The 27,587-nt window shown below is 41.7% G+C and overlaps 1 protein-coding gene across 1 annotated transcript in view; it reads right to left on the bottom strand.

Moving 5' to 3' along the window:
* PAX4 (paired box 4) overlaps positions 1-24,418 on the bottom strand; it is a 215,832-nt gene extending 191,414 nt beyond the window's left edge. The window contains exon 1 of the mRNA XM_069765445.1: positions 24,363-24,418. Coding sequence (XP_069621546.1) covers positions 24,363-24,369 — 7 coding nt within the window. The 5' untranslated portion in view covers positions 24,370-24,418. The remainder of the gene's footprint in view (positions 1-24,362) is intronic.
* Positions 24,419-27,587: the final 3,169 nt, after the last annotated feature.

Here is a 27,587-nt window from a genome sequence, read left to right as displayed (position 1 = left end):
TATTTTCAATAAAACCTCGTGCAAATTAGTTTTTCTAAAAAACTCATTAGGATCAGACAAAAAAGTACAAATATACAGTACTGTGCAAACGTTTTAGGCAGGTGTGACAAAAATGCTGCAAAGTAAAAATCCTTTCAAACATAGAAATGTTAATAGTTTATTTTTGAAGAATTGCTAAACACATTGCATGAATTTCATGCACTTAATTGGATTTCTTAATACATCCGTCAGCGCAGCAAAGACATACGCCTTTTCTCTCTTCTATATGTTAGTGGTTTAACTTTATCAATTAACAAAACGCAAAGCGAATGAACAAAAGAGAAATCTAAATCAAGTCAATATTTGGTGTGACCAGCCTTTGCTTTCAAAACAGCATCAAAGCATCAATTCTTCTAGGTACAATTGCATAGTCAGGTATTTTGTAGGATATAGTCATTTATATGAGTAACCAATTATACCAAAAAGGCGATAACCATCATAATTTTCATATGTAGGTTGAAACAGTCATTAACTGAAATAGAAATAGCTGAGTAAGAGGGTTAACACTGGGTGAGGAACAGACAAACTCTGCTACAACAATGAGGTTTTTGGAAGACCATTTCAGGTCTCATGTCATATACCATGACAAGACTGACCACAAAAGCAAGACTAAAGGTAGTTACACTGCATCAACAAGGTATCCCCCAGGCAAAGATTTCAAAACAGACTGGGTTTTCACAATGTGCTGCTCAAACGCTCTTGAAGAAGCATGAAGAAATGGACAACATGGAAGACTGTAGATGTGGTGCTTAGCCAAGCAATTTTAGAGCAACAGATAAAAGACACATCATACTTAGTTCCCTTTGAAAACGAAAGATGTGTAGAAGTGTTAACAGCTCAGAACTGTTAGCAAACAGAGAGACTCAGCTGCACTAATCTACTGTTCAAAGAAGTATGGCTGGAAGTGATGTTAATGTAAGAATTGCAACATGGAAACCAGATCAAATGACTCAACTATGCATGAAAACATAGGAACTGCAGAAAAATGACAGCGGGTGCTCTGGATTGTCAATCGTAGAATGTAAGTCCGCAAGTACAGGGTCCTCTCCCATCTGTACCAGTCTGGATTGTAAATTTGTTTACTGTAAACGATATCTATTACTTTGTATGTAACACCTTTCACATATACAGCACCACGGAGCTAATGGTGCTATATAAATAAATAATAATAATATTTGTAAATTTGACTGTAACAGAAAGCAGTTTGTTCACTGAAGGGCTGGAGAGTGATACAATAATGAGTGTCAGCACGCAGTGAAACATGGTGGAGGTTCCTTGTAAGTTTGCATATCAGCAAATAGAGTTGGAAATTTGGTCAAGACTAATAGCGTCCTCAATGCTGAGAAATTTAGACATGCTTATCCACGATGCAGTACCATCAAGGAGGCCTCTGATTGGCTCCAGATTTATTCTGCAGCAGGACAATGATCCCAAACATACAGTCAATGAAATTAAAAACTATATTCATCATATTAATAATAAAGAGTCCTGGAAGTAAATATATGGCCACAACAAAATCTGATTTCAATATCATTTGCACAAGTCTATTTTTCACAAAAGATCTGTAGTTAGATGACTGGAACAACCTTCATGACGATTTCCTTCGAAAACTTTGTTCAAGAGTATCTAGAAGTGATGCTAATTTGAAGGTAAAGGTGGTCACATTCAATATTGATTTGATTTAGATTTCTCTTTAGTTCATTGCTATTAACACTCCTATTTTTTAAAGAATTCTTACTGTACAGCATTTTTTCTACATCTGCTTAAAACTATTGCACAGTCCTGTATGTACCCCATTTTAGGCCTACAAGCTAAGGCCAATGCCATCAGGGGCTTATCTACAGCATTCTATAATGCTGTAGATAAGCCCCCGATGTAACCTGAAAGATAAGAAAAACAAGTTAGATTATACTCACCCAGGGGCGGTCCCGATGTGGTCCGGTCTGATGGGCATCGCGGTCCGGGTCTGGCGCCTCCCATCTTCATACGATGACGTCTTCTTTGCTTCCTGTTGCAGCTCCTGTGCAGTCATACTTTGCCTGCCCTGTTGAGTGCACAGTGCGCAGGTGCCGAGAAAAGTCAGAGAGGCCTGGCACCTGTGCACTGCAGTACTTTGCTCTGCCCTCAAAAGGGAAGACAAAGTATGCCTGCGCAGGAGCAGCGACAGGAAGCAAATAAGAGGATGACATCATATGAAGATGGGAGGCGCCGGACCCGGACCGCGATGCCGATCGGACAGGACCGCCCCTGGGTGAGTATAATTTATATATATATATTTATTTATGATCCATGTTTATTATGAGGTACTCCTGTAGCTGTGTGTGTTTATCTGCTTGTTACTATTTATTTTCTGTGTTATGCACAGGCTCCTTGATCTACACAATGGTCTTTCGAGCCAGAGAAAAGGCATGGCTCGATCAAATGGACAAGGTTTTTGACGGTGGTGTGGCTGGTGCACATCAGCTGGGGGATCCCTGTTGCGACAATAAATTTTCTAATATTAAATCCTTATTGGATGGGCATTTGAGACTATGGTGGAACCGGTTATTTCTAGAAAAATATAAAACCAATGGAATGATCCCTAGGGGACTGCGGGTCAGAGTAATCCCATCTTTCCCAGTGGATGATTTAACATTCATTACTAAATGGGAAGATGCTTGCAATATTTGTTCATCTACCCTAATGCAACTTTTAATTGAGCTCAATACTACCAATATTAATGAGCTTTATAGTTTGATCGACACAGCACAGGCGGGGCTCCGTAGTGGGTGCCCCCTGAGAAAATTCAGCAATTTGAAACAAGTTTAGAGAAATCTATGGATGATTTGGTCAAGAAAATTCAAAATACACAAATGATCAAATATACCAGAGACCTTAAAAACTACCAGTCTAAGAAGGTCTACCTCTGGAAGAAAAGGAATAATCTAAATTTTCAGAAGAGTGGCTCTAATATTTCCATCTCATCATTGAGTGGACACTCTGATTTGTCATCTGCATCAGGAACAACATCTGAAACTATGGAGGCTACAAGACTCCGTGATCATGTCTATCACCCATATAAGAGAAAATCTTTCTCTGTATCACATAGAGGCAACAAGGTGATTAATTTAGCTCAGTATTCTCTGACTCAAACTGATTTTTGTCTTCTTGGGAAGGGTCTATCTTTTGCTCCCACCTCTGGATTCGATTTATTCACCACAATAAAAGACTTACATATTTTTGCAAGGTCATTGTTGTTTAAAAGGTATTTTAATACTAACAACTTAAATTCTCTTTTCCCTACAGAAGAGGAACAGGAGGCTTTAAGAATCCTTGAGGAGTTGGCTAGTGAACATATAGGTGAAGGAAGTAAGGTCCCACCTTCCATTCCTCCACGGTTTGTGAAGTTCCCTCCACTTCGTTTGCCAATATTGATTTGTTTGTCCAGGTGGTGATGGAAGATTTATACAAGATACCACAATTCGTTGTAAATGACAATCTTACACGGGAGGAGAGACTTAGGTTGAGATATCTACAGGGGCTACCTAATAGGGTAATTAAACCTGCCGATAAAGGTGGTAATGTCGTTCTGTGGCCCACCAATATGTATGAGAGGGAGGAGTTTCGTCAACTTAATAATACAACCTGCTATAGAAAGCTTACATATAACCCCCTCTCTGTATATTGTGCTCAGTTGGATACTATCTTGAAACGGGCCCTCCAAGACGGCATTATCACTAAGGAGTTATCATCTGCTTTGGTGGTCCCTGAGCCAACTATCTCAACGCTATAGCTCCTCCCCAAGATACATAAGAATATCTCCTCACCACCTGGCAGACCAATCATTTCTGGTAGAGGGAACTTCCTTGATCACATCAATAAGTGGATTGACTATCACCTTCAACCCCTCGTATCGAGCCTCCCTTCCTTTCTTTGGGATATGGGGGATCTTTTGCGCAGGGTCGATGGATTGTGTTTAGAGGGTGATACTCTTCTGGTTTCAGCAGATGTTGAATCCCTCTACACCAACATCAGACATAAGGATGGCATTTCTGCCATACGGTACTTTCTTGGTACCTCATCATTGCCACTGGATATGAGGGATCTCCTGCTGGAACTATTAGAGTTCACCCTCACCCATAATTCCTCGTGTTCAAGGGGTCCTTCTACCTGCAGCTCCAGGGGACCACTATGGGAGCAGCCTTTGCGCCTGCCTATGCCGGTCTCTTCCTTCGGCTGGACACGGTACATTGACGATATCTTTTTCGTCTGGCAGGGCACTCCCATCGGCCTTGAGCAACTTATCCATACCTTGAACAGCAATGACCTTAATGTACTTTTGACTTTTTCTTTTGACAGTAGGTCTTTGGATTTTCTGGATGTCACCATCAGGCAAGATTTATCCGGTTTCTTACAAATGGGTATTTTTAGAAAGGAGACGGCCACCAACACATTGCTTTTTGCTTCTTCTGGTCATCCTAGGCACATGATTCGCTCTGTGCCAGTGGGACAATTTCTCTGTCTCCGCAGGATATGCTCGTCTGATGCTGACTTCGAGTCCAGGGCTGAGGAGCTTAGACAGCATTTCCTGTCGCGAGGTTATAGGCATAGGATGATAAAGGCGGCATAGCATCGAGCTAAACATGCCTCCCGACATGACTTACTGTACAATACTGAGTCTAAACGCAAATCCAGGGTGGATGATACAATGAGATTTGTTACTACATTTAGCTCGCGGTCTGATAGTGTTCATTCCATTCTACAAAAGGCATGGCCAAATTTGAGGGTGGATCCTGTTTTAAAGAGATTGATCGCTCCTAGACCTTCCATGTCCTTCAGACGGGCCAAAAATTTGAGAGATCATCTTGTCTCGAGTCACTATGCCGAACAGGTAATACCTACCTTTCTAGATAATTTTAGAATCAGGGGTGTTTGCGTGCCATGTGGCAGATGTGTTGCCTGTCCCAATGTTGAACGGTGCAATAGCTTTGTTTACTCTGATGGTGCAAGATCTTTTACTATCGGTCAATGTATCACGTGCACTACTAGATACGTGATACACTACGCTGCATGCCCATGTAATCTCATTTATGTGGGACTAACAACACTCCAATTAAAAATTCGGATACGTGAGCACGTACTGGGTATTCAGGAGGCAGGTGGTCACATGGACGCTTCCACCCTCAAAACGATACCACGACACTTTAAGGACTTCCACAATTGTGATGGTGCTCTCTTGAGGGTACGTGGTATCGATGCCCTGAAGATTAACATTCGGGGTGGTGGACTATCCAAACGCCTGGCTAGACTTGAGACAAGATGGATCTGGGCTCTGAACACTGTTCATCCCTCTGGTCTGAATGAATGTCTCTCTTTCACCCCCTTTTTGGGGTCTTCTCGCTGATGTGCAATGGTGGTGTTTCCTATTCCGCACATCTATATATATAATTGTCTAAGGGGTACTTCCGTCTGTCTGTCCTCAACTTCTGTAACGGAAATTCCGCGTCGCTGATTGGTGTCGGCAGCTGCCTGTCATGGCTGCTGCGACCAATCAGCGATGGGCACAGTCCGATTAGTCCCTCCCCTACTCCCCTGCACTCACTGCCCAGCGCCCGCTCCATAATCCCCTCCGGTCACACAGGGTTAATGGTAGCGGTAACGGGGGCCGCGGTGTAATGCACTCCGTTACCGCTGCTATTAACCCTGTGTGTCCCCAACTATTTACTATTGATGCTGCCCATGCGGCATCAATAGTAAAAAATGTAATGGTAAAAACAATAATAATTAAAAAAAACCTGCTATACTCACCCTTCGTTGCAGCTCGCGCCGGCCGCCATCTTCCGTTGCAGGTTCCAATGGCAGAAGGACCTGTCTTGATGTCACGGTCATGTGACCGCGATGTCATCACAGGCCCTGCGCGCCTGCGCAACAAAGACCTGCCATGACGTCACGGTCATGTGACCGCGACGTCATCACAGGTCCTGCACTAATACCAACCCTGACCCCGGAACCTGCCGTGGACTACAAGGGCTCCCTCGGAAAGGTGAGTATATGTTTATTTTTTATTTTTTCACCTGTGACAAACCTGGCTGGGCAATATACTACGTAGCTGGGCAATATACTATGTGACTGGCCAATATACTACGTGGCTCTGTGCTGTATACTACTTCGCTGTGCAATATACTACGTGACTGGGCAATATACTACGTCACTGGGCAATATACTACGTAACTGGGCAATATACTACGTGGCTCTGTGCTGTATACTACGTCACTGTGCAATATACTACGTCACTGGGCAATATACTACGTGGCTCTGTGCTGTATACTACGTCACTGGGCAATATACTACGTCACTGGGCAATATACTACGTGGCTGCACAATATACTACGTAACTGGGCAATATACTATGTGGCTGGGCAATATACTATGTGGCTGCGCAATATACTACGTCACTAGGCAATATACTACGTAAGTGGGCAATATACTACGTGACTGGGCAATATACTATGTGGCTGGCCAATATACTACGTCACTGGGCAATATACTACGTGGCTGGCCAATATATTACGTCACTGGGCAATATACTACGTCACTGGGCAATATACTATGTGGCTGGGCAATATACTACGTGGCTGGGCAATATACTACGTGGGCTGGGCAATATACTTCGTGGCTGGGCAATATACTACGTGACTGGCCAATATACTACGTCACTGGGCAATATACTACGTGGCTGGCCAATATATTACGTCACTGGGCAATATACTACGTCACTGGGCAATATACTACGTGGCTGGGCAATATACTACGTGGCTGGGCAATATACTACGTGGCTGGGCAATATACTACGTGGCTGGGCAATATACTACGTGGCTGGGCAATATACTACGTGGCTGGGCAATATACTACATGTGCTGTGCAATATACTACGTGGACATGCATATTCTAGAATACCCGATGCGTTAGAATCGGGCCACCATCTAGTTGTTTTTATATTTTATTAATTCTAGTATTTACTCTTACAGTGATATCTGATGTTTTCTGGATGTTCTTCTGCTGATCGCGAAATACACCTACGTTGTCAAGAGGAAGACTACTATTTATCTTTATATTTTTTTATTTTTGTTTAATTTTTTTTTTTTGGTGATACTTGCTATTGATATATGGGTGGATGAATTATACGGACTGGTGTTGTGGATTTGCTTTAAACATTGTGTATGTGTATATGAGTGCATTTCATGTTATAATCAGGGCATTACAGCCATTACTACTGTATGGGGCCCGATGAGCTGAAGCAAAAAGGGGGGCCCGCACACGCTGGCAGCCCGGTCTGGGCGGGCCCCCCTCTCTTTGCTAATGCTCATCGGGCCCCTGGGATATTTTGTTTAAAGCTGCCGCAGACCAGATACATAACAACACTGTGGTGATTTAAAGTTACACCTACAGCGTTGTTAATGTGTCCGGCGGAGAGAAATGGGCACTGTACCTTTAATTTGCGGGGCCCGGGTGCATCATGGTCCCGACGTCCCGTTACACACTGTGAGCACTTCCTCATTCTGGAGGAGTCACGTGTGGCGTGTGTTGTCGTCGGGCGGACTGAGGCAGAGAGCAGGAGAAGTGAGGAGAGTGCGTACAGTGAGAAGAGGCTTCGGGTGGCTGCATCTGCCGGCGCTAATTCAGGTCTCTCCTCCTCCCCCTGTCTGGCAGTTGAGCAGCTCTGTGCTCTTAGTCACGGAGAACTGTCACTCCAGTCCTGAAATCTATACAGGACAGCAAGGAGCAAATAATGGGATGGGGGGGTATTATAATACAGGGGGAGCATGGAGTCTCTGCTGTGATAATAGGTGGGAGATGAGGGATGGAGCAGCTGCAGGGAAGTTATTGATGAAGGAGAAGTAATGGACCCCAAATTATAAAACACAAGAAACTTTATCCATGTTTTACTTTGTTCTAAACATCTACTATATAATTGTCTAGGGGGTACTTCCATCTGTCCGTCTGTCTGTCTGTCACGGTTATTCATTCGCTGATTGGTCTCGGCAGCTGCCTGTCATGGCTGCTGCGACCAATCAGCGACGGGCACAGTCCGGAAGAAAATGGCCGCTCCTTACTCCCCGCAGTCAGTGCCTGTCGCCCGCATACTCCCCTCCGGTCACCGCTAACACAGGGTTAATGCCGGCGGTAACGGACCGCGTTATGTCACGGGTAACGCACTCCGTTACCGCCGCTATTAACCCTGTGTGTCCCCAACCTTTTACTATTGATGCTGCCTATGCGGCATCAATAGTAAAAAAAAGTAATGTTATAAATAGTAAAAAAAAAAACAAACTGCTATACTCACCCTCCGTTGTCCGCTCGCGCCTGCCGCCATCTTCCTTTCCCAATGATGCTTTGCAAAACTACCCAGAAGACCTAGCGGTCTCGTGAGACCGCTAAGTCATCAGGGTAATTTCGCAAAGCATCCTGGGAACGGAAGATGGCGGCAGCCGCGCGCCCATCGGCACAGTGCCGTTGGATCCCAGGAGGCGGAAAGATGGGACGCTGAGGAGCAGCAACAAGAATGGTGAGTATGTTCAACTACAAGGGGCCCTCGGATCGTTAGGTGAGTATGTTTATTTTTTAACCTGTGACATACGTGGCTCAGTAATATACTACGTGGCTCTGTGCTGTATACTACGTGGCTGAGCAATATACTACGTGGCTGGGCAATATACTACGTGGCTGGGCAATATACTACGTGACTGGGCAATATACTACGTAGCTGGGCAATATACTACGTAGCTGGGCAATATACTACGTGACTGGGCAATATACTACGTAGCTGGGCAATATACTACGTGGCTGGGCAATATACTACGTGACTGGGCAATATACTACGTGGCTGGGCAATATACTACGTGACTGGGCAATATACTACGTGGCTGGGCAATATACTACGTGGCTGGGCAATATACTACGTGACTGGGCAATATACTACGTGACTGGGCAATATACTACGTAGCTGGGCAATATACTACGTGGCTGGGCAATATACTACGTGGCTGGGCAATATACTACGTGGCTGGGCAATATACTACGTGACTGGGCAATATACTACGTGGCTCTGTGCTGTATACTACGTGACTGGGCAATATACTACGTGGCTCCGTGCTGTATACTATGTCACTGGGCAATATACTACGTGGCTCTGTGCTGTATACTATGTCACTGGGCAATATACTACGTGGCTCCGTGCTGTGTACTACGTCACTGGGCAATATACTACGTGGCTCTGTGCTGTATACTACATCACTGGGCAATATACTACGTGGCTCCGTGCTGTATACTACGTCACTCGGCAATATACTACGTGGCTCTGTGCTGTATACTGCGTCACTGGGCAATATACTACGTGGCTCCGTGCTGTATACTACGTCGCTGTGCAATATACTACATGACTGGGCAATATACTACGTGACTGGGCAATATACTACGTGACTGGGCAATATACTACGTGACTGTGCAATATACTATGTGACTGGGCAATATACTACGTGACTGGTCAATATACTACGTGGCTGGGCAATATACTACGTGGCTGGGCAATATACTACGTGGCTGGGCAATATACTACGTGGCTGGGCAATATACTATGTTACTGGGCAATATACTACGTGACTGGGCAATATAACCGAGCACGTGATGCCACCAAACTCCTCGCAGTCCTCCCTGATTCTCTATACTGTCCCCCCGAGCTTTCAGGTATTCCCCGGTACAAGGACTTATAACAAAAACAAATATAAATTATATATGATGAAACGATACACTATATATAAAGGGATTCTGATAATAAGTAATAAATGAGGAGGGAGGAGACAGGAGGGGCCAGGACCTTATATACAAGGAGGACTATATACACAACCATCTCATTAATAGAGGAAAGGTGATTACGGGCTTCCCTTGTAGATGAGAAATAATGGACACATAGAATTATGTATTGATCAGTGGCAGTATTTGTTCCTTGCATGTTCTATTATTCAGTCACTGTGGTGGTAATATGTGATTCAGTCATAGTGCCGTGGTATTTGTTCCTTGTATGTGCTATTATTTAGTCACTGTGTGGTGATATGTTGTCCAGCCATCGTGTGGCGGTATTTGTTCCTTGTATGTGCTATTATTCAGTCACTATGTGGTGGTAATATGTGGTCTGGTCATGTTGTGTTGGTATTTGTCCCTTGTATGTGGTATTATAGGTCACTATGTGGTGGTAATATCTGATCTGGGCATGGTGCGGTGGTATTTGGCCCTTGTATGTGATATTGTTCGGTCACTGTGGTGGTAATATGTGGTCTGGACATGGTGTGGCGGCGGTATTTGTCCCTTGTATGTGGTATTATAGGTCACTATGTGTTGGTAATATGGTGTCTGGTCATTGTGCGGTGGTATTTGTCCTTTGTATGTGATATTATTGGTCATTTTAAACACAGAAAAATAAATACAAATATACCTAAATTGTATTGGATATTTTCACAAATGTTTAGTAAGTTACAGCAGAGTAGGGCTCGGCAAAAGGAGTCGGCCTTGTCATGGTGACAGACTAAAAAATCTTTTGGCCAAAACAAAAGCTGCTGGTTATGTATATGGTGATGGGAACTGTAAATGTGTGATTGTTGAGGACATGGTGCAGAAGTGGAGTTTTTCCAAGAGAGACTGGTGGGACTGTGGAAGGTTAGAGGGGTGGAGGCGGGGCTGGGGTGGAGCCTGGGCGGAGTCTCAAGGGGCCCCAAAAATTTTGCCAGTATGGGGCCCCAAAATTCCTAGTGGCAGCCCTGGTTATAATATTATATTTCCCCGTAGATTTATAATAAACTATCTTGTAATATATGTGAAATCAATAAGTATTAGGGATGCGATTTTTTGATAATTACTATTGTATAACTATATATAACTATATATATATATATATATATATACATAAATACGTCCTTCTTTGGGGAGATATCTTATTATGATGTTTTTATGATCTTTTGTCCCCCTGTTGTTCTCCACAATACCTATGTTTGTACTGTCAGGTGTTGTGCCACGTTACATTATATACATTTGTGTTTATGGAGGTTTGGTTTTTTCTTTTTTTCTTTTTATATATATGTGCAGTAGTTTGGCATTCCTGGCCATTTACCCATACCAAAGATGGCCGCCGTATGATGTGCGTCTGTCTGCGACGTCCTATATCCTTCTCCGGCGCCGCCCACCGTCTGACGTTGTGGTCACATGGGGCTCCATGTGTGCCTGCGTCAGCAGTGATGTTGTCGCTGGGGTTGAGGCGGGACCCTACGCTGACTGACTCACACGTGTGGTAACTTCCGGTTTTGTTTATATAAATCTGTCCTGGTGTTCTTTGCGGCACGCCCCCTGAGGAAGGAAGTTCTTCTTCCGAAACGCGCATAGGGAGGGCAGGAGATTGCATGTGCCCCTGTTACACACCACTAGGTATGTTATGGTAAGCATGATGCTTACATTTATATTGGTATTAGCAATATGTGTTATGCTTTCATCGTTGTGACATTCAGGTACTATGTGCGGTCTCCCACCGTTTGTGCTGTAACATGGTTCACCACTTGTTTTAGCTCTATCCCTGTCTATTGCCTTGTGTATTATTAATAAAATCTATTTTTTTATATCTGCTAATTAATGTGGACATTTTTCCACTGTCTTCTTTGTGGAACACTTAAACAACAGAATATAACTCCAAGTAAATCAAACTTCTATGAAATCAAACTGTCCACTTAGGAAGCAACACTGTTTGACAATCAATTTCACATGCTGTTGTGCAAATGGAATAGACAACAGATGGAAATTATTGGCAATTATCAAGACACATTCAATAGAGGAGTGGATCTGCAGGTGGGGACCACAGACCACATCTCAGTTCCAAAGCTTTCTGGCTGATGTTTTGGTCACTTTTGAATGTTGTTTGTGCTTTCACACTCGTGGTAGCATGAGACGGTCTCTACAACCCACACAAGTGGCTCACATAGTGCAGCTCATCCAGGATGTCACATCAATGCAAGCTGTGGGAAGGTTTTCTGTGTCAGCGTAGTGTCCAGAGGCTGGAGGCGGTACCAGGAGACAGGCTAGTACACCAGGAGACATGGAAGGGTCCGTAGGAGGGCAACAACCCAGCAGCAGGACCGCTACCTCAGCCTTTGTGCAAGGAGGAACAGGAGGAGCACTGCCAGAGCCCTGCAAAATGACCTCCGGCAGGCCACAAATGTGCATGTGTCTGCACAACGGTTAGAAACCGACTCCATGAGGATGTTCTGAGTGCCTGACATCCACAGATGGGGGTTGTGCTCACAGCCCAACACCATGCAGGACGCTTGACATTTGCCACAGAACAACAGGATTGGCAAATTCGCCACTGGCGCCCTGAGCTTTTGACAGATGAAAGCAGGTTCACACTGAGCACATGTGACAGACGTGACAGATTCTGGAGACACTGTGGAGAGCGATCTGCTGCCTGCAACATCCTTCAGCATGACCGTTTTGGCAGAGGGTCAGTAATGGTGTGGGGTGGCATTTCTTTGGAGGGCTGCACAGCCCTCCATGCGCTCACCAGAGGTAGCCTGACTGCTATTAGGTACCGAGATGAGATCCTCAGACCCCTTGTGAAACCATATGCTGGTGTGGTTGGCCCTGGGTTCCTCCTAATGCAGGACAATGCCAGACCTCATGTGGCTGGAGTGTGTCATCAGTTCCTGCAAGTTGAAGGCATTGAAGCTATGGACTGGCCCGCCTGTTCCCCAGACCTAAATCCGATTGAACACATCTGAACACATTCACTGAAGTTAGATCAGCCTGTAACTTCATTTTCCACTTTGATTTTGAGCATCACTCCAACTTCAGACCTCGGTGGGATATTAGTTGTGATTTACGTTGATAATTTTTAGGTTTTATTGTTCTCAACACATTCCACTATGTAATGAATAAAGACTTATAACTGGAATATTTCATTCTGTGATATCTAGGATGTGTCTAGGATGTGGGATTTTAATGTTCCCTTTATTTTTTTGAGCAGTGTATTTCTGAATCTTAATGCTAATATCTTGAAACTAAAAGAATTAAATGGGCAATTAGCCACTTTTATTAACCATATACTTTAACTTATTGGAAGCTCCAATAATTGTGCATGGAGGGAAATATTTTCCATTCAGATCACAAATTCAAGACCTAGCTACAAAAACCGCTCAGCAGGAAGACAGACATTTATGTCATAATCATAGCGGCTCAAAAACAAACAAATAAAGTTGCACTCTCTAGTGCTAAAGCATGTAAATATGAAATATATGAAATGTGAATTGCATTACCTCTCTAGATAATAAGAAAAATGGAGATACTTAGCATATACTTTGGCCAATTCATGCAAGCCCAGCAGCCAACAACAAGGCAATCTCTGGTTTGCTGGGAACCTGCCTAATGTGAATACCATTCTTAGGTTAAAACCTGAATTTATGGGTAGGTATGATCCTGCTGCAATTAAAACAGCCACAGGTTAAAGGGCGTAGTGTTTGGTCTGAGACCCATTATACAAATAACAAAAGACTGACTGGCATTTCCAAAAAAATTACAGGAGTAATGCTATTCAGATTTCATATATTACATATTTACATGCTTTAGGACTACAGAGTGCAACTTGTTATATATAGAGATGGCTGCTCTGCTCCTAGGTCACACACACCGGTTTTCTGTTTTGCAAGTGCTAGTCAGTTTTTTGTTAATTACGACCACAGGGTTTGTCATAAATGTTTGATAGATGCAAGACCTACTTCTAAGACCAGCATCTAGCCCAAAATTGAGAGGCTCCCAAACCCGATTCCAACTAGTGGAATGGCCACTCTTAACACAGATGTAGTTACATAAATGTGGCTCCCTAAATTTACTTCTTTGAGAGTTGTTAGTGCACTTATTGTACCATCACATCCCACCAAGGCCACTGCAACATCCTCCTGTATGCATCCTTCATTCCTCCTCCAATCCATCCTCAGCTCTGTTGGCCTTTTTTTCCACCACTCCTCTTGTTCCTCTACCACTTCACCTTTCTTCTCTTTCTTCTTGTCTCTTCACTTACTACCCATTGTGTAGAAAACACATTTAAAAAATGCTAACAATATTAAAACAATCCCCAATCCGTTTCCCCGGTATATCTCTCCTCACAAGTATTTTTGGTCCTTCTTCTCTTCTCTTTTCTCGCATCATCATCTAAAAGATTTATCCCATGCATCCCTTATAGTCTTTAACTTGTGTCCCCTATCATTAAAACTGTCTCCCACCCTAGACACATTCTAAAGCTACAAGAAATCCCCCTTTTTAGGAAAACTTACATTCTGCAATAACCTTGGCTTTACTACAAAACTATATAAGCAGCTTCTACCTTCATTCTCTTTTCCAGTCAAAGAATTTAAGCCGTTAAGGGCAGTGTCTCCTCTTTCTGTACCAGTCGGTCACTCATATTTTAATCATGAATTCATGTTTTGTACTAGACTCCCTTTATTTTAGATCCGCAAGGCCCTGAATGTGAATAATGTACTAGTATTATATTTTAAATCCTTATTTTAAATGTGCATCAATGTAGAAATTATTTTTTTTTTTACTTTTTGGGCCAACACTTGTCAGCCATCAGCTGACTGCAAAATACAGAAATAAAACACTAGTATAAACAGGAACAGCTTCATATTGAAAACTAATGTTGGAAATGTAGCCTTTTAGAAGGTACACACTTTACATTGTGTCTTGTTTTTATGGAGAGTTATCTAATCATGTTATACAAGAGGAGCGAAGAAGAGAACATCATTAGATACATAATTTTAACTAAAGAATTGTGTCATGACTCTCAGCCTTCTGCATTCAAAGCTTCAAAAGACACAATGACAACGACAAATTCCCAAGTGTACCAATTGCATTTTAATTTCCAAGAGTAAAATAATAAAAAGGAAACAATGAGAGAATGACGATTAAAAAATGTGTGTCATTATTTCTGGCAACAATCTGCAACATTTCTGCTTTAGAGATACGTTCAATGAAATTGTAATATTTTATTAGTGTGTGACTGCTGTGCATTTTTTCCTTTTCTATTATCTAAATAAGTTTTCCCAATTAGAATCTGTCGCATGCAGAAATATTCTCCGGCATCCTAACATGCCTTAGCTGAAGTGCTTTTCCGAAAAGCAAAATGTTTGCAAATAAATATGCCATAAAAATGTTAATGTTGGAACATCAAGCTGCATTACTTTTTTATATTCATATAACAGTTTTATATCAAGTCTCTCCTAAATACCCAGACTTAGTAAACATGAAGATGAAATAGAAAAAGCTTCCTGAATGTTGCCCATAAATCTACTGTGAATCCACAGCAAAATCTGTCACATATTGCAAAGAGAGAAGGTCTTCTACAAAAACAGAAGGCAAATCCGCAATATGATTCCATCAACTTCAAGATACAGAAAAATGGCCTACATGTAAGGGGGATTTAACAACTCAGTTCACATATTTTTTAGTGTACTTTGATTCCATACTGAAAATCCACAACAAATCTTCCATGTCTGAACATAGCCTTACCCAGTTGTAGCTCTTTTTAAGTCAATGTTGCCTAGTTCCTTATTGAGAAGAGGTTATTTGTACATTGGGAATTGGGTATCCTTATTCTTTAGATTGTTGGGTGTCTAGTAGTGATGAGCGAGTATACTCGTTGCTCGGGTGATCTCCGAGTATTTGTAACTGCTTGGAGATTTAGTTTTCCTTGCCTCAGCTGCATGATTTACAGCTGATAGACAGCTTGAATACATGTGGGGATTCGCTAGCAACTAGGCAACCCCCACATGTACTCAGGTTGGCTAGCAGTCGTAAATCATGCAACTGAGGCTAGGAAAACTCAAGCAACGAGTACACTTGCTCATCACTAGTGTCTAGTTTATATGCCACAATATATGATTTTTTAAACTTCATCAAACAGATGTTTACCGTGACTGATCTTGAATATTTGCTAATTGCAAATACACTCCTCACCATTAAAATCGCAACACTAAGAAGGAAAAGTCATGGAACAATGAAAATTACAGGTTCAATAGTCATGTTAGAGATATGCAAAAATGAAAAAATGGAAACAAATTAAAAAAAAAATCTCAATTTATTTAGCTTCGAGCATCGGCACCATGCGCAGAAATACACACATCTGTCGGTCTTGGTATGCTATCAGGGAGGTCTTCGCTCCAGGTACACTAACAATTCAGTGTTACATTGATTTGGATGTGGAACCAGTGATACAGCCATTTCTCCAAAGTGTCTTAGGAGACATTTTCAACAAGACTGCATGTTGATTGTGTTACTTTGAGCAGCCTCCATGGCCTGAACGTGGTACCATGACCTGTATCATCTTCATACTTGTCTCCTAATGGATCATTGGTCGGATATTAAAAAGAGAGCTGCCAGCATGGGATCTTGATGATCTGCATGTCCAAGTGCATTCAGTGTGGCAGAATTTTCCACAGACAAACATTAATAGCCTCATTGATAACATGCCAAAGCGTTTTACTGTGTATATCCCTACCTCAGATTGGACGACAGGGCTGTCACTCACAATCATTTTTTTTATTCTTTTTTTTAATTCTTTTTTTTATTCTTGTTACTGAGACTTTGACAGTCAGTTTCACCAGCACCCCAATTTTTTGACCTGAGTGCACCCCAAAACTCCTTCTTCTACTCACAATACTTCACAGCCCAGCAAGCCCTTGATGCCATAGAGCAGTTGAGCTGTCACTCATAGAGTCCTTTGGACACTGTGAGTGGTGTTTGTGACATCTGTGTTGCAATTTCAATGCCGTGGAGTGTATAATATTAAAGGGTTTGTCCAGTAGTTTTATACTGATGGCCTATCCTTAGGATAGCTCATCAATATTAGATCGGTTGAGGTGTAACACCCAGTACCCCCACTGATCAGCTGTTCCCGGTAATATCAACTTGACTGATCTGATGTTAATTACCTATCCTAAGGATGGAAAAACATCAATGTTCCCTGAAGCAATTTCCTTTTGGAAAACCCAATAGGTTCGGCCGAATTTCAAAGATGTCATGTGCACATATGCTAAATGTTAAATTCAGGCAAAAAAGGAGACAAAAAAAAAAACAGCAATATTTAAATCATATATAGCATATTGCTATAGTAGTAAAGTTTGGCAAGCATTGGTCTATCAATCTCCAGGCAACAGTGGTACAATTGTCACATTAAAACTTCACAATATTATTACTGCATTAACAGGGCTATGTAAATACAATTCATTCCATTAGAAGCTTTAGCAGGAAAATATAATTACCATTGACACTATTTGCTCAATCTACAATGCCGGGGATTATGTGAATACCATTCAGTGCCTTAAAGACTGTGTTAACTATTAGCGATGAGCCTGTCTGGGACTAAAATTCAGCCCTGGCATTTGAAGTTTCACAGGCCCACTTGTCACATGGTGACTGTATAATATCTTTGTACATTTGTAGGTTACAAGAAGTGAGGGGAGTGTAACACGACTATATAACATATAATCACAGCTGTACCCATCATTACAGCTCAGTCCTATTTATTGCTTTTAGTTGCAGTACCAAGAAAAGCCGCTACTTTACCTACATAACTGGATCTCGTAAATAATGAAGGGATTGAGACGACCAAAGGCTTTGAAACCTCATTCAAGATTCAAGATTCAAAGAAGCTTTATTGGCAGGACCAAATACACATCAGTTTTGCCAAAGCAAGTGTATAAAGGCAATAGGGATAGGGACTGTGGGGATGTTGGGTAGGAGCTGTAGGGAAGGTGGATGGGGGCAGATTCATTGTGGGGGCTATAGTCCATGGCATAGGGGAGGTGGATGGGGGCAGATCCAGGGTGGGGGCTATAGTCCATGGCATAGGGGAGGTGGATGGGGGCAGATCCACCTATGGACCATCATTCTGATGGTCCATAAACTCTGACTACAGCCACTTTTGGTTCTGCTGTGCAGCACGAGACATGGTGACTCTGAAGAGAGGTGACATCAGTAACGTCACCGCTCTTCAGATATTCCGGGTCTTGCGCTGAGCTCGGCGACTGTGAAGAGCGGTATTGTTACTACCGTCACTGCTCTTCAGAGTCGCTGGGTCTCGCCAGGTCTGGGCTAGTAGTGGGGGAGTCTGATAGACACCTCTCCATTACTTACACCAGGGATTGATAGCAGCTGACATTACGCAGCTGACATCAACCCTAAAAATCATTACACATTCCAGAATTAAATGCTTTGGTGGCTGGGAAAAGCAGTAGAGTTAACGCTATTCCCAGGCGTCGGATGCTAACTACAACTGTCATCATCCTTGCCTCATCTCCCCGCAAAGCATTTCTGCTGTATTTACATGCACTGATCTCAGGCCACTAAACGAGTGTGATCGACAATATTAAAGCCGTTCACTTGTTTTCCGACCTCTTTACACCAATTGAGAAAGAATGAATCAGCAGCACAACTACAGTTTACACCGGCAATGTGCTGCTGAGAACAAGGATTTCTGTTCCCACATAAACAATCCAACCACTCAATGAATAGGCAGCATTTTGCTTGTTTAGTATAATACACCCCATAGTCCTCCATATATTATAATTTGCACCTCAGTCTTCCATATAGTATAATACACTCCTCACTTCTCCATGTACAATAATGCACTCATCAGTCCTCCATATAGTATAATATACTCCTCATAGTCCTCCATATAGTATAATACAGTCCTCAGTCCTCCATATAGTATAACACACTCCTCAGTCCTCCATATAGTATAATACACTCCTCAGTCCTCCAAATAGTGTAATACACTCCTCATATTCCTACATATATTAAAATACACTGCTCAGTCCTCCATATTGTATAATACACTCCTCATAGTGCTCTATATAGTATAATGCACCGCCATAGTCATCCATGTAGTACAATTCACTTCCCATAGTATAATGCACCCCATAGTTCTTCATATAGTATAATGTATTCCCCATAGTTCTCAATACAGTATAATGTAGCCCACATATAGTATAATGATGCCACCCCAGAGTATAATGCAGCCACCCCACAGAATATATTGTAGCCCCCTGAGAATAATGCAGCCCCCTCATATAGTATCATGCTGCCCCTGCATATATAATATATGGTAGCCCCCTCATAGAGCAGCCCCCCATAGAATATAATGTAGCCCATCCATAGAATACAATGCAGCCCTCCTCATATAGTATAATGCAGCTCCCCATAGAATATAATGTAGCCCCCTCATAGAGTATGATGAAATCACCCCTCATAGAATATAATAAATTTAATACATAGAATACATTTAATATAGAATATAATACAGCCTACCTCCCCATAGAATATAATGTAGCCCCATAAAAGAGTATGATGCAATGTAATACAGTCCCCCCATAGATCATAGAATGTAATACAGCCCCCATAGAATATAATACAACCCCCCATAGAATGTAATACAACCCCCATAGAATGTAATACAGCCCCCATTGAATGTAATACAGCCCCCCCATAGAATATAATACAACCCCCCATAGAATGTAATACAGCCCCCATAGAATGTAATGTACTGCCCCACCCAATAGCCCCACAATCCAGTTATCACTCATTGATATATTAAAAAAAATACTTACACAATCCTCACCTCTCCTCGTGCCCCGCGCTGCTCCTGGCTCCGGTCTCAGCGGCCGCAGTCTGCCTGGCACGCAGCAGGTACGCGATGATATGACGTCATCGCGCACCCGCAGTGTCAGAGGCAGAGTGGGGAATGATGGGAGAGGGAGCGTCAGCAGACGCTCTCTCCTCCCTCATTGCCTTCAACTGTACCGGCGTCATAGACGCCGGAATAGTTGAATGCAGCGGCACTGGAGGGGGGGTGAGTCGGTGCTGGCGCCGCTGACAGCATTTGCCAGAAGTGCCCAATGGCCAGTCCATCCCTGGTGATGAGCGAGCGTGCTTCGGATAAGGTGTTATCCGAGCACCCTCGTGTCTTTATCAAGCATGCTCGAAAAAAAATGCTCAAGTCGCCTTGGCTGCATGTATCAAGCCTGTTTGACAGCTACACATGCATGGATTGCCTAATAAACACAATCCCTGCATGGGTTGCGGCTGTCGAACAGCCACAAGACATGCAGCCGCAGAAACTGAAGCATTTTTTCGAGCATATTTAAAAACCTGATCATCTGTTCACTGTGCAAGTAGCCCATGTGTTTTTGGCTTTATAATTGTTCTCTTGTTTCTACAAGACTGGGGAGTCCACCACTCCTCTGTGGGTCATTTGCATTGTAGCTGTTCCATCCTGCATGTTCTACATGGATATTTTCTCTCTGAACCCTGCTCATACAGGTACTATACAGATGATCAGGTTTTTAAATACATCAGATAGGGATTATATACATTAGATAGGACTGCTCTATTATGGGTATACCTTGGCGATTGGTGGAGCAGCTTAACATACTTTTTTTGCAAAAAAACGTATTAACTAAATACCCTGTATTTTTTCATTTTTTGACTAGCACTTGCTTATTTACTGTGACTTTTTTACAACAGAGTATTTTTTTACCTCTGTGCGCTTTTGTGTCTTCAAGTTCTTTGGTGGTGTGAACAGGTTTCTACAGACTTGTTCACTGTGCAAGTAGCCCATGTGTTTTTGGTTTTATAATTGTTCTCATGTTTCTACAAGACTGGGGAGTCTACCACTCCTCTGTGGGTCATTTGCATTATAGCTGTTCCATCCTGCATGTTCTACATGGATATTTTCTCTCTGAACCCTGCTCATACAGGTACTATACAGATGATCAGGTTTTTAAATACATCAGATAGGACTGCTCTATTATGGGTATACCTTGGCGATTGGTGGAGCAGCTTAACATACTTTTTTTGCAAAAAAACGTATTAACTAAATACCCTGTATTTTTTCATTTTTTGACTAGCACTTGCTTATTTACTGTGACTTTTTTTTACAACAGAGTATTTTTTGACCTCTCTGTGCGCTTTTGTGTCTTCATCTTCTATTTGAAATAGTGAAGGTCTAATATTGTTACAATATGGAAGCCAATGTACTGCTGGAGGAAACTTCATACTAAAGGTTTTCTTTCTAGTGTCGGATCTTGGTTCTTTTGAAGTTTTTTTTCTGTAAATAAAACTTCATGATTTTATGATGCAACTTTCTAATACATAAATTGACAATATAGAGCAGGGCTGCACAACTTTTTTTGGTCCAAGAGCCACATTGTTATACTAAACCAATCCCCAGGGCTGCAATAAAAAATAAAAATGCGATGACTTTCTGTGTAATACACCATTAGTCACCATTAGTGACTGATATGTGCAAATTCTACACACAGAACTCTTACGTCCACCAATCAGCATTCTATTGGCATGTTCACAAAGAACTAGGGCTCATTCAGACATCTGTGTTTTTTTTTCTTAGTTTCAACAGTGTTTTTGATAATAGTTTCATCAGATTTTCATCTGGTGCATGAGAGTCATTAGTTTATTTAATAGGAAACCAAAAAAAATCTCAACTTTCTACTGAAACTTTTTGCCAAAAACAGACAGCACTCTGAGTGATGTCCAATTATTTTTTTGGATCGATAGACTTGCATTCATTGATCCAACATTTTTTTAATCCATCCCTTGGTCCCCTTACTAATATACACAGTTTACATTTTTTAAAAGTTCTTAATAAAATCCAGTCGGAAGTTTATTTGAGTATTTGTATTTTTAGTTGGATTTTGTAGTAAAATCTCTTCTGAATCCTTATAAAAAGAACTATGTGAACATATCCTAATGATGAATGCACATGGCACTTTATAATAGGTTATAGGCTTTGTGCTTGCGGTCTAATACTTAACAACTTCCATAAACTACTGTGGAGAGAGTCGTAGGCATGGAAGAACCACTTGTCTAATTTACATGCTCCTTTCCGGAGTGCCAAATGGCTCACGAGACCCAATTATCCTGATCACTGGTGAACAGAGACAGAAGGGGCCCAGTGGAAGAACAGTATATGGGGTCATTGCAGTGCAATAGACTATCATAATGCCCTATTCTACCTGCTTTGGAGGTAGAGAAGGGCCCCCTTTGCTCCTGGACCCCTGTGCAGACACATAGGCTGCACCAATGATATGTCCGCCCTTGATCCTGATGTATGAGGCATCCAGCGTTGTCCCCAAGTGCACCATTAGAACTTACCAGTCCCTGCTACTCAGCTGCATTAGGCTAGGGTCACATTGCGTTAAGACAGTCCGTTTAGCGCATAGCGCTACGGACTGCGCTAACGCAATGTCCCAAAAGGGATCGCGTTAGCCGATCCCGCTGGCGCAGATCCCCGATCTGTGCTGCTAGCGAGGAACGGACCGCGAACGCTGCAAGCAGTGTTCGCGGTCCGTCACTCAAATGATGGCACATCGCTAGCGCACGCCCAATGTGGGCGTGCGCTAGCGATGCGTTTGCCATTACAATCAATGGCGGCGTTAACGGACTACATTACACCGTGTTATGCTGCGGTGTAACGTAGTCCGTTAAACGGGGTCACATAACGCAATGTGACCCTAGCCTTACACTACTCTTCTGTGTGTGTCTGCTCACTTGTAGTTATCCTGTCAGCACTTTTATGTCCCTTTGGCTGCTGGGCCACGCAGAATGGCATCACGGGTCGCATGTTGAGGATTATAGGATTGTATGTAATGCAGGTACTGCACACTTATTTATGTCACTGTAGGAATGGTGCTGCTCACACAAAATAGGGATTGTTTCACTTGTAAATTAAAGCAACACTCCAGCCTCATTTTTTTTCATAATTCAGCGCTGAAGGCATACTACTAACACAAGATCCCTGCACCTAATATTATACTCAACACCCACCATCTTCAGCTCTAATGGCTCCCTCCGGTCTCGCAGAGCCACCTTGTGACTGCAACTTCTGACTGACAGGAAGTCAGAGGTAATGGTCACAAGCTCTTAATGTAAGTCTATAAAAGCCACAATGAGTCTCTCATAGACTTATATTGAGAAGTGACCCCTGGCTCGCTCCAGCATCACTGGAGAGATCCAACAGGTCACAGACTGTTGGGGACCGACCGAAGCAGTGCTGCTAAAAGATGAGGATGGCGGCAGGTAAGTATAAGGCTTCTTTTACAACTACCGTGTTTTTTGAGGCCCGTTATTGCGGGTCTTTTTTGTAGACCGTATTGCCACAATTTTCACAGTCTGCAGTAATAACGGACAACAAAAAACTTGCTGTTCATCATTTTTCGGGTTTCCAATACTATGGCAAAAGTATTGGGGAAAAAAACGGCATTCCGCAAAACCGGAAGTCATGATGCACAGCAAAAAAAGCTTCCATTGTTTTTGCCGTGTCTGTAAGCCGTGAAAGATATATAATATATAGACTTAGCATTATTTAATGACAGGAACTCAATTCAAGGCATTTTAGAATATGGGATCTGCATAAAGTTTCATGAGGAAGTAGTATGTTATACATTTTTAGAACTACTTCTAGATAAAAATGCTGCATTTTTATTTTAATTGCCCCCAAACATTTGCCAAATGTTGCTTTGCCACTAAAGGATTTCAGTAGCCATTGGGGGAAAAATGTCGGGATGTGATAAATGTCTACAACTGTGTCCCCGCTGTTTTGTCAGATAACTATCTTCATAATCTACGCTGAACATTTTCCTGTTAATAAATGTGATGCAAAAGGCAGAGAAGAAACATCAATAAAAAGCCTTTGGCACATCCAATTAATAAATATACATAAATATCTATATTTACTGGCAATAAACATACATAAAAATGGCACCACAAACTGGTTAAAAACACCTAAAAACGCGCTAATGAGTGCATAAACGCCAGCTGCAGCTTGTAAAAAGCCACACAGCTGCCATGTTAATAAATGGCGGCATTATATGATTACGTAAATGAATTACACCGTCCAAAAATTAAATCAGCAAGAATTATAAAAGTAAAATAGACATCAGTGTAATTACGGATTGTGCCCACAGCACTTAGGTGACATAGGAGCTGTTACACATCTGAGTAGCTCTCCGTCAATTCCATTGTAACATGTGTCCGCATTTTGCACATATTGATATTTTTCTATAATTCTCTATGCAACACAAGCTGCTGTAGTGAATTATCTGTTTAGAAATAATCATTATTTTCTATTAATCTATCATTGTGAAAATATACTAGCTATTTCCTACTTAATGGATATGATAATTGTATTGTGCTATAGAGATTTAGATTGTATCTATAAATTATGAAGAGTTTATATTTACCTTCCATGTTCCCTTTTGTGGGTGCTGCCTTCACACCTTAGAGAGATCCTGGCATTGTGGGGAGGAGGACCAGGTACTGTTACTTATAGGAGATGTGGCTGACATCACAGGACAGGACCACAGCAGGGAGGAGTCTCAGATTTCATCACCTGCTTATTGCAGGTATTCATATTTCTGAAAGTAATACTTATTACTGATGATCACTGGTAGATAAACTATTGGACATATTTCCCCTAAATAGTTCTTGTCATTCATAATCAATTCATAAACAATTATATGATGATTAATGTGAAAAAATAAGAGAAGAAATTGCAGGGTTTCTCTACCAGATAAATAGACTATACATGCTGTGTTAATTCATGTAACCCCTTGTGGGGTAGGGTCACACAACCAGATGTTTGGTCCAAATGATGTCTGTGAAAACAAAATGGCCTGACACGGACAGCACTAGGGCCAATATTATCCATTTGGGCTGTTTAGAAGACTGAACGTCCGGGTTAAAAAAAAATTGCAACATGCACAATTCTCTTCCGTATTTTGGATGAAACTTGCCTATTCAAGTGTGTGGGCGCGCAAAAAAATTTGTATGCCATATTGATGTAAAAAAACGATATCCAGATAGCAGACAGATTGGATACAGATGACATCACAGGTAAAAACACGATATCAGGCTGCTGCAATGAAGAATCCTTAGGATCATAATGAGGTAAATGGTTTTTCTTTACACAACGCATTTTAACACTGGACTAGTGTATTTTTCAAGTAAAAAAACAATTGCGTCTGATTGGAATCAATCGTTTTTTCCACGTTAGTCCAGCATTGAAACAGGTTGTGGAAATAAAAACCATCATGATCCTAAGGATTCTTCATTATAGCAGCCTGATATCATGTTATCGTGCAAATGGGTGAATTATCCGGGAGGAGATCATCCCCCAGCCAGGAGGCACCTGCCGATATTTTCAGGTGCTGATAGGAGTTGTGCCGGCACACAACCTTCTCAGGCGGGCACCTTCCTTTACTTTCCTTGCGCGCAAAAGGGTATCACCTGATAGTCTTGTGCGCTTTTGTTCCCCTACAGTTTTTCTATCATCACAGATGAATAATCATCCAGTTTTTGGGGGACGTAAATCGGACTATCTTTATACACTCATGTGAACTTATCCAAATACATAGTCTAACACTCAACTTCTCTGCAATATGCCCGTACGTCTATACATACACGTGTCAATAAAGTATATAAACCATGCTTGTCATACAATATTTTAGAACTGGGATGTTCACAAATGTGATACAGTTACATAAATGTGACATTCATTGAAGGAAAACTCAGCTGAATTAAATATGGTTGCGTAGTAGCAATGTGCAGTATTCCATTCACAATATATCATATGCATTAAACTAATATACTAATGCAAACACAAAATAAACTAAATATCAAGTATATAAAATAAGAAATCCCTACTGTATGCTGGGACTGTAGTACCTTATGAAACCAATGCACAGAGTCAGAGGGAGCACAAGAGCTCTAATGCATACTGGGATGTGTGGATTTCAGCACTAGCTGTGTGTGGACAGCACTCTCTACACTTCACACAGCTGCATAGACATGGCTGCTGGTCCAGGATCCCAGGCAGCTGTGCAGTATTTAGCCATTGGTCAATATTCCCTGCTTCTTCATCTTAGATTTTGGATCTCCAAGGCCTTTGGAAACTTTCTGATGACTTAATTTGGGATCTTCCATCACTTGGTCATGATGTGATCTCAGCATCTCTAAACTTGCTCTACATGGGCCTGTAGGCTTCAGAGGCCTTGACTGGCATTTCACATGAGTTTTTTTCCTTCTTCAAAACAAACAGCCTGTTGCAAACACAGCTGCCATATGGTAAAGTGCTTTTGATTAAATCATAAATCCAGTCTATATTCTGTTTTATTACATTTTTTTTCAGCATTGAACAAATAGAAGGTTTAGGGTGCCTGGAAGCCCAGAGTGGCTTGTCTTGATGAAAATCCAGGGAGAGAACCTTCCCCAGATGTCCTACCTTCTGGTCTGCAGATAAAATATGTTGTAAACGTTTCTAACAAAATATTTGAAGAGCAAATATTAACAAATGGAAATCCATGCAAGGCAGCTCACATAGCCTGTTAAATGACTAATTGTCCATCATTAGCCAGACTCTCACACATCTGAGCACTCCACAAAGAATAGAGACTATTTTAAAATACCATATGTTCCAAATTATACATTAACTACGACCAAACCACAGCCTGCTTCTCACTACAATCTTTAATACCAGGTCAGGACAGTTTTATTAAAGGGAAAACAACCCTAATAGTCGCCATTCAGGAGAGCTTCCTAATAAAGATAACACAATAGCACTGTTATGGATGTGTGTGCTCATGTTGTTCACTGGCTTTTATGTTCTGCTTGATAGACTCATGCAGGGCTGTAGTTATTAATGAGAATGGAACCAAGAAGTATTGGTTGTGTAATCTGAATGGATGCAAACCATACCTGGAAAGTCCACAGACAGGCCGAGTCTGTGCCATTCCTGAAGCATCATGTTTGTGAGAAATTCCTGATCTGTTTTTATCATTGTATTAAATGATTATTTAACACAGAGTAACAAGAAAAAAACAAATGTAGATCATTATTTCCAACACTTCTCTGACCATAGTCTACCATTGACAATTGTACCTTACAATATTGTGTTCATTGTGCCAACTCGACAAAGGTACTTGCAGTCTTATTGCATATTCATGTCATAGATGTCATAGATTCATAGTTATATTGCAAAAGAATTTCTATAGAAGTTCTCAAATGAACATATGGTTTCCAGAAAAGATGACATTATTAAGATCCAATGGATCATTAATTATAACTAAGTGTGGGAAGAAGTATGGGAAGAAGATAATGGAGAATGGGAATATTTTGGTTGAACCATCATTTAGTAGGGCTTCTCATAGAAACTGGAACATTACAATAACTATACTGGTCTAATCAAGGTCAATTCCACGATGATCCAATGATTAGCATTTAGTGATGGGTTACATTACCATGGTACCTGAAAAAAATTGGGGTAACACTAAAATGGTAACTAACAAAAAGGGTGATGTTGGCCCGACAGCCGTTCAATGGGCTGCCAAGAGCTATGTTCATACCAAAATATTCAGTAGTCAAAAAGATTGTCATACTGAGAACTTTCTTCTTTCTTCTATGTTTATAAA

This window comes from Ranitomeya imitator, chromosome 4 (assembly GCF_032444005.1).
Source record: "Ranitomeya imitator isolate aRanImi1 chromosome 4, aRanImi1.pri, whole genome shotgun sequence".
Taxonomy (NCBI): Eukaryota; Metazoa; Chordata; class Amphibia; order Anura; family Dendrobatidae; genus Ranitomeya; species Ranitomeya imitator.
The sequence above is the reverse complement of the archived record's forward strand: the minus strand, read 5'-3'. Positions and strand labels throughout refer to the sequence as shown.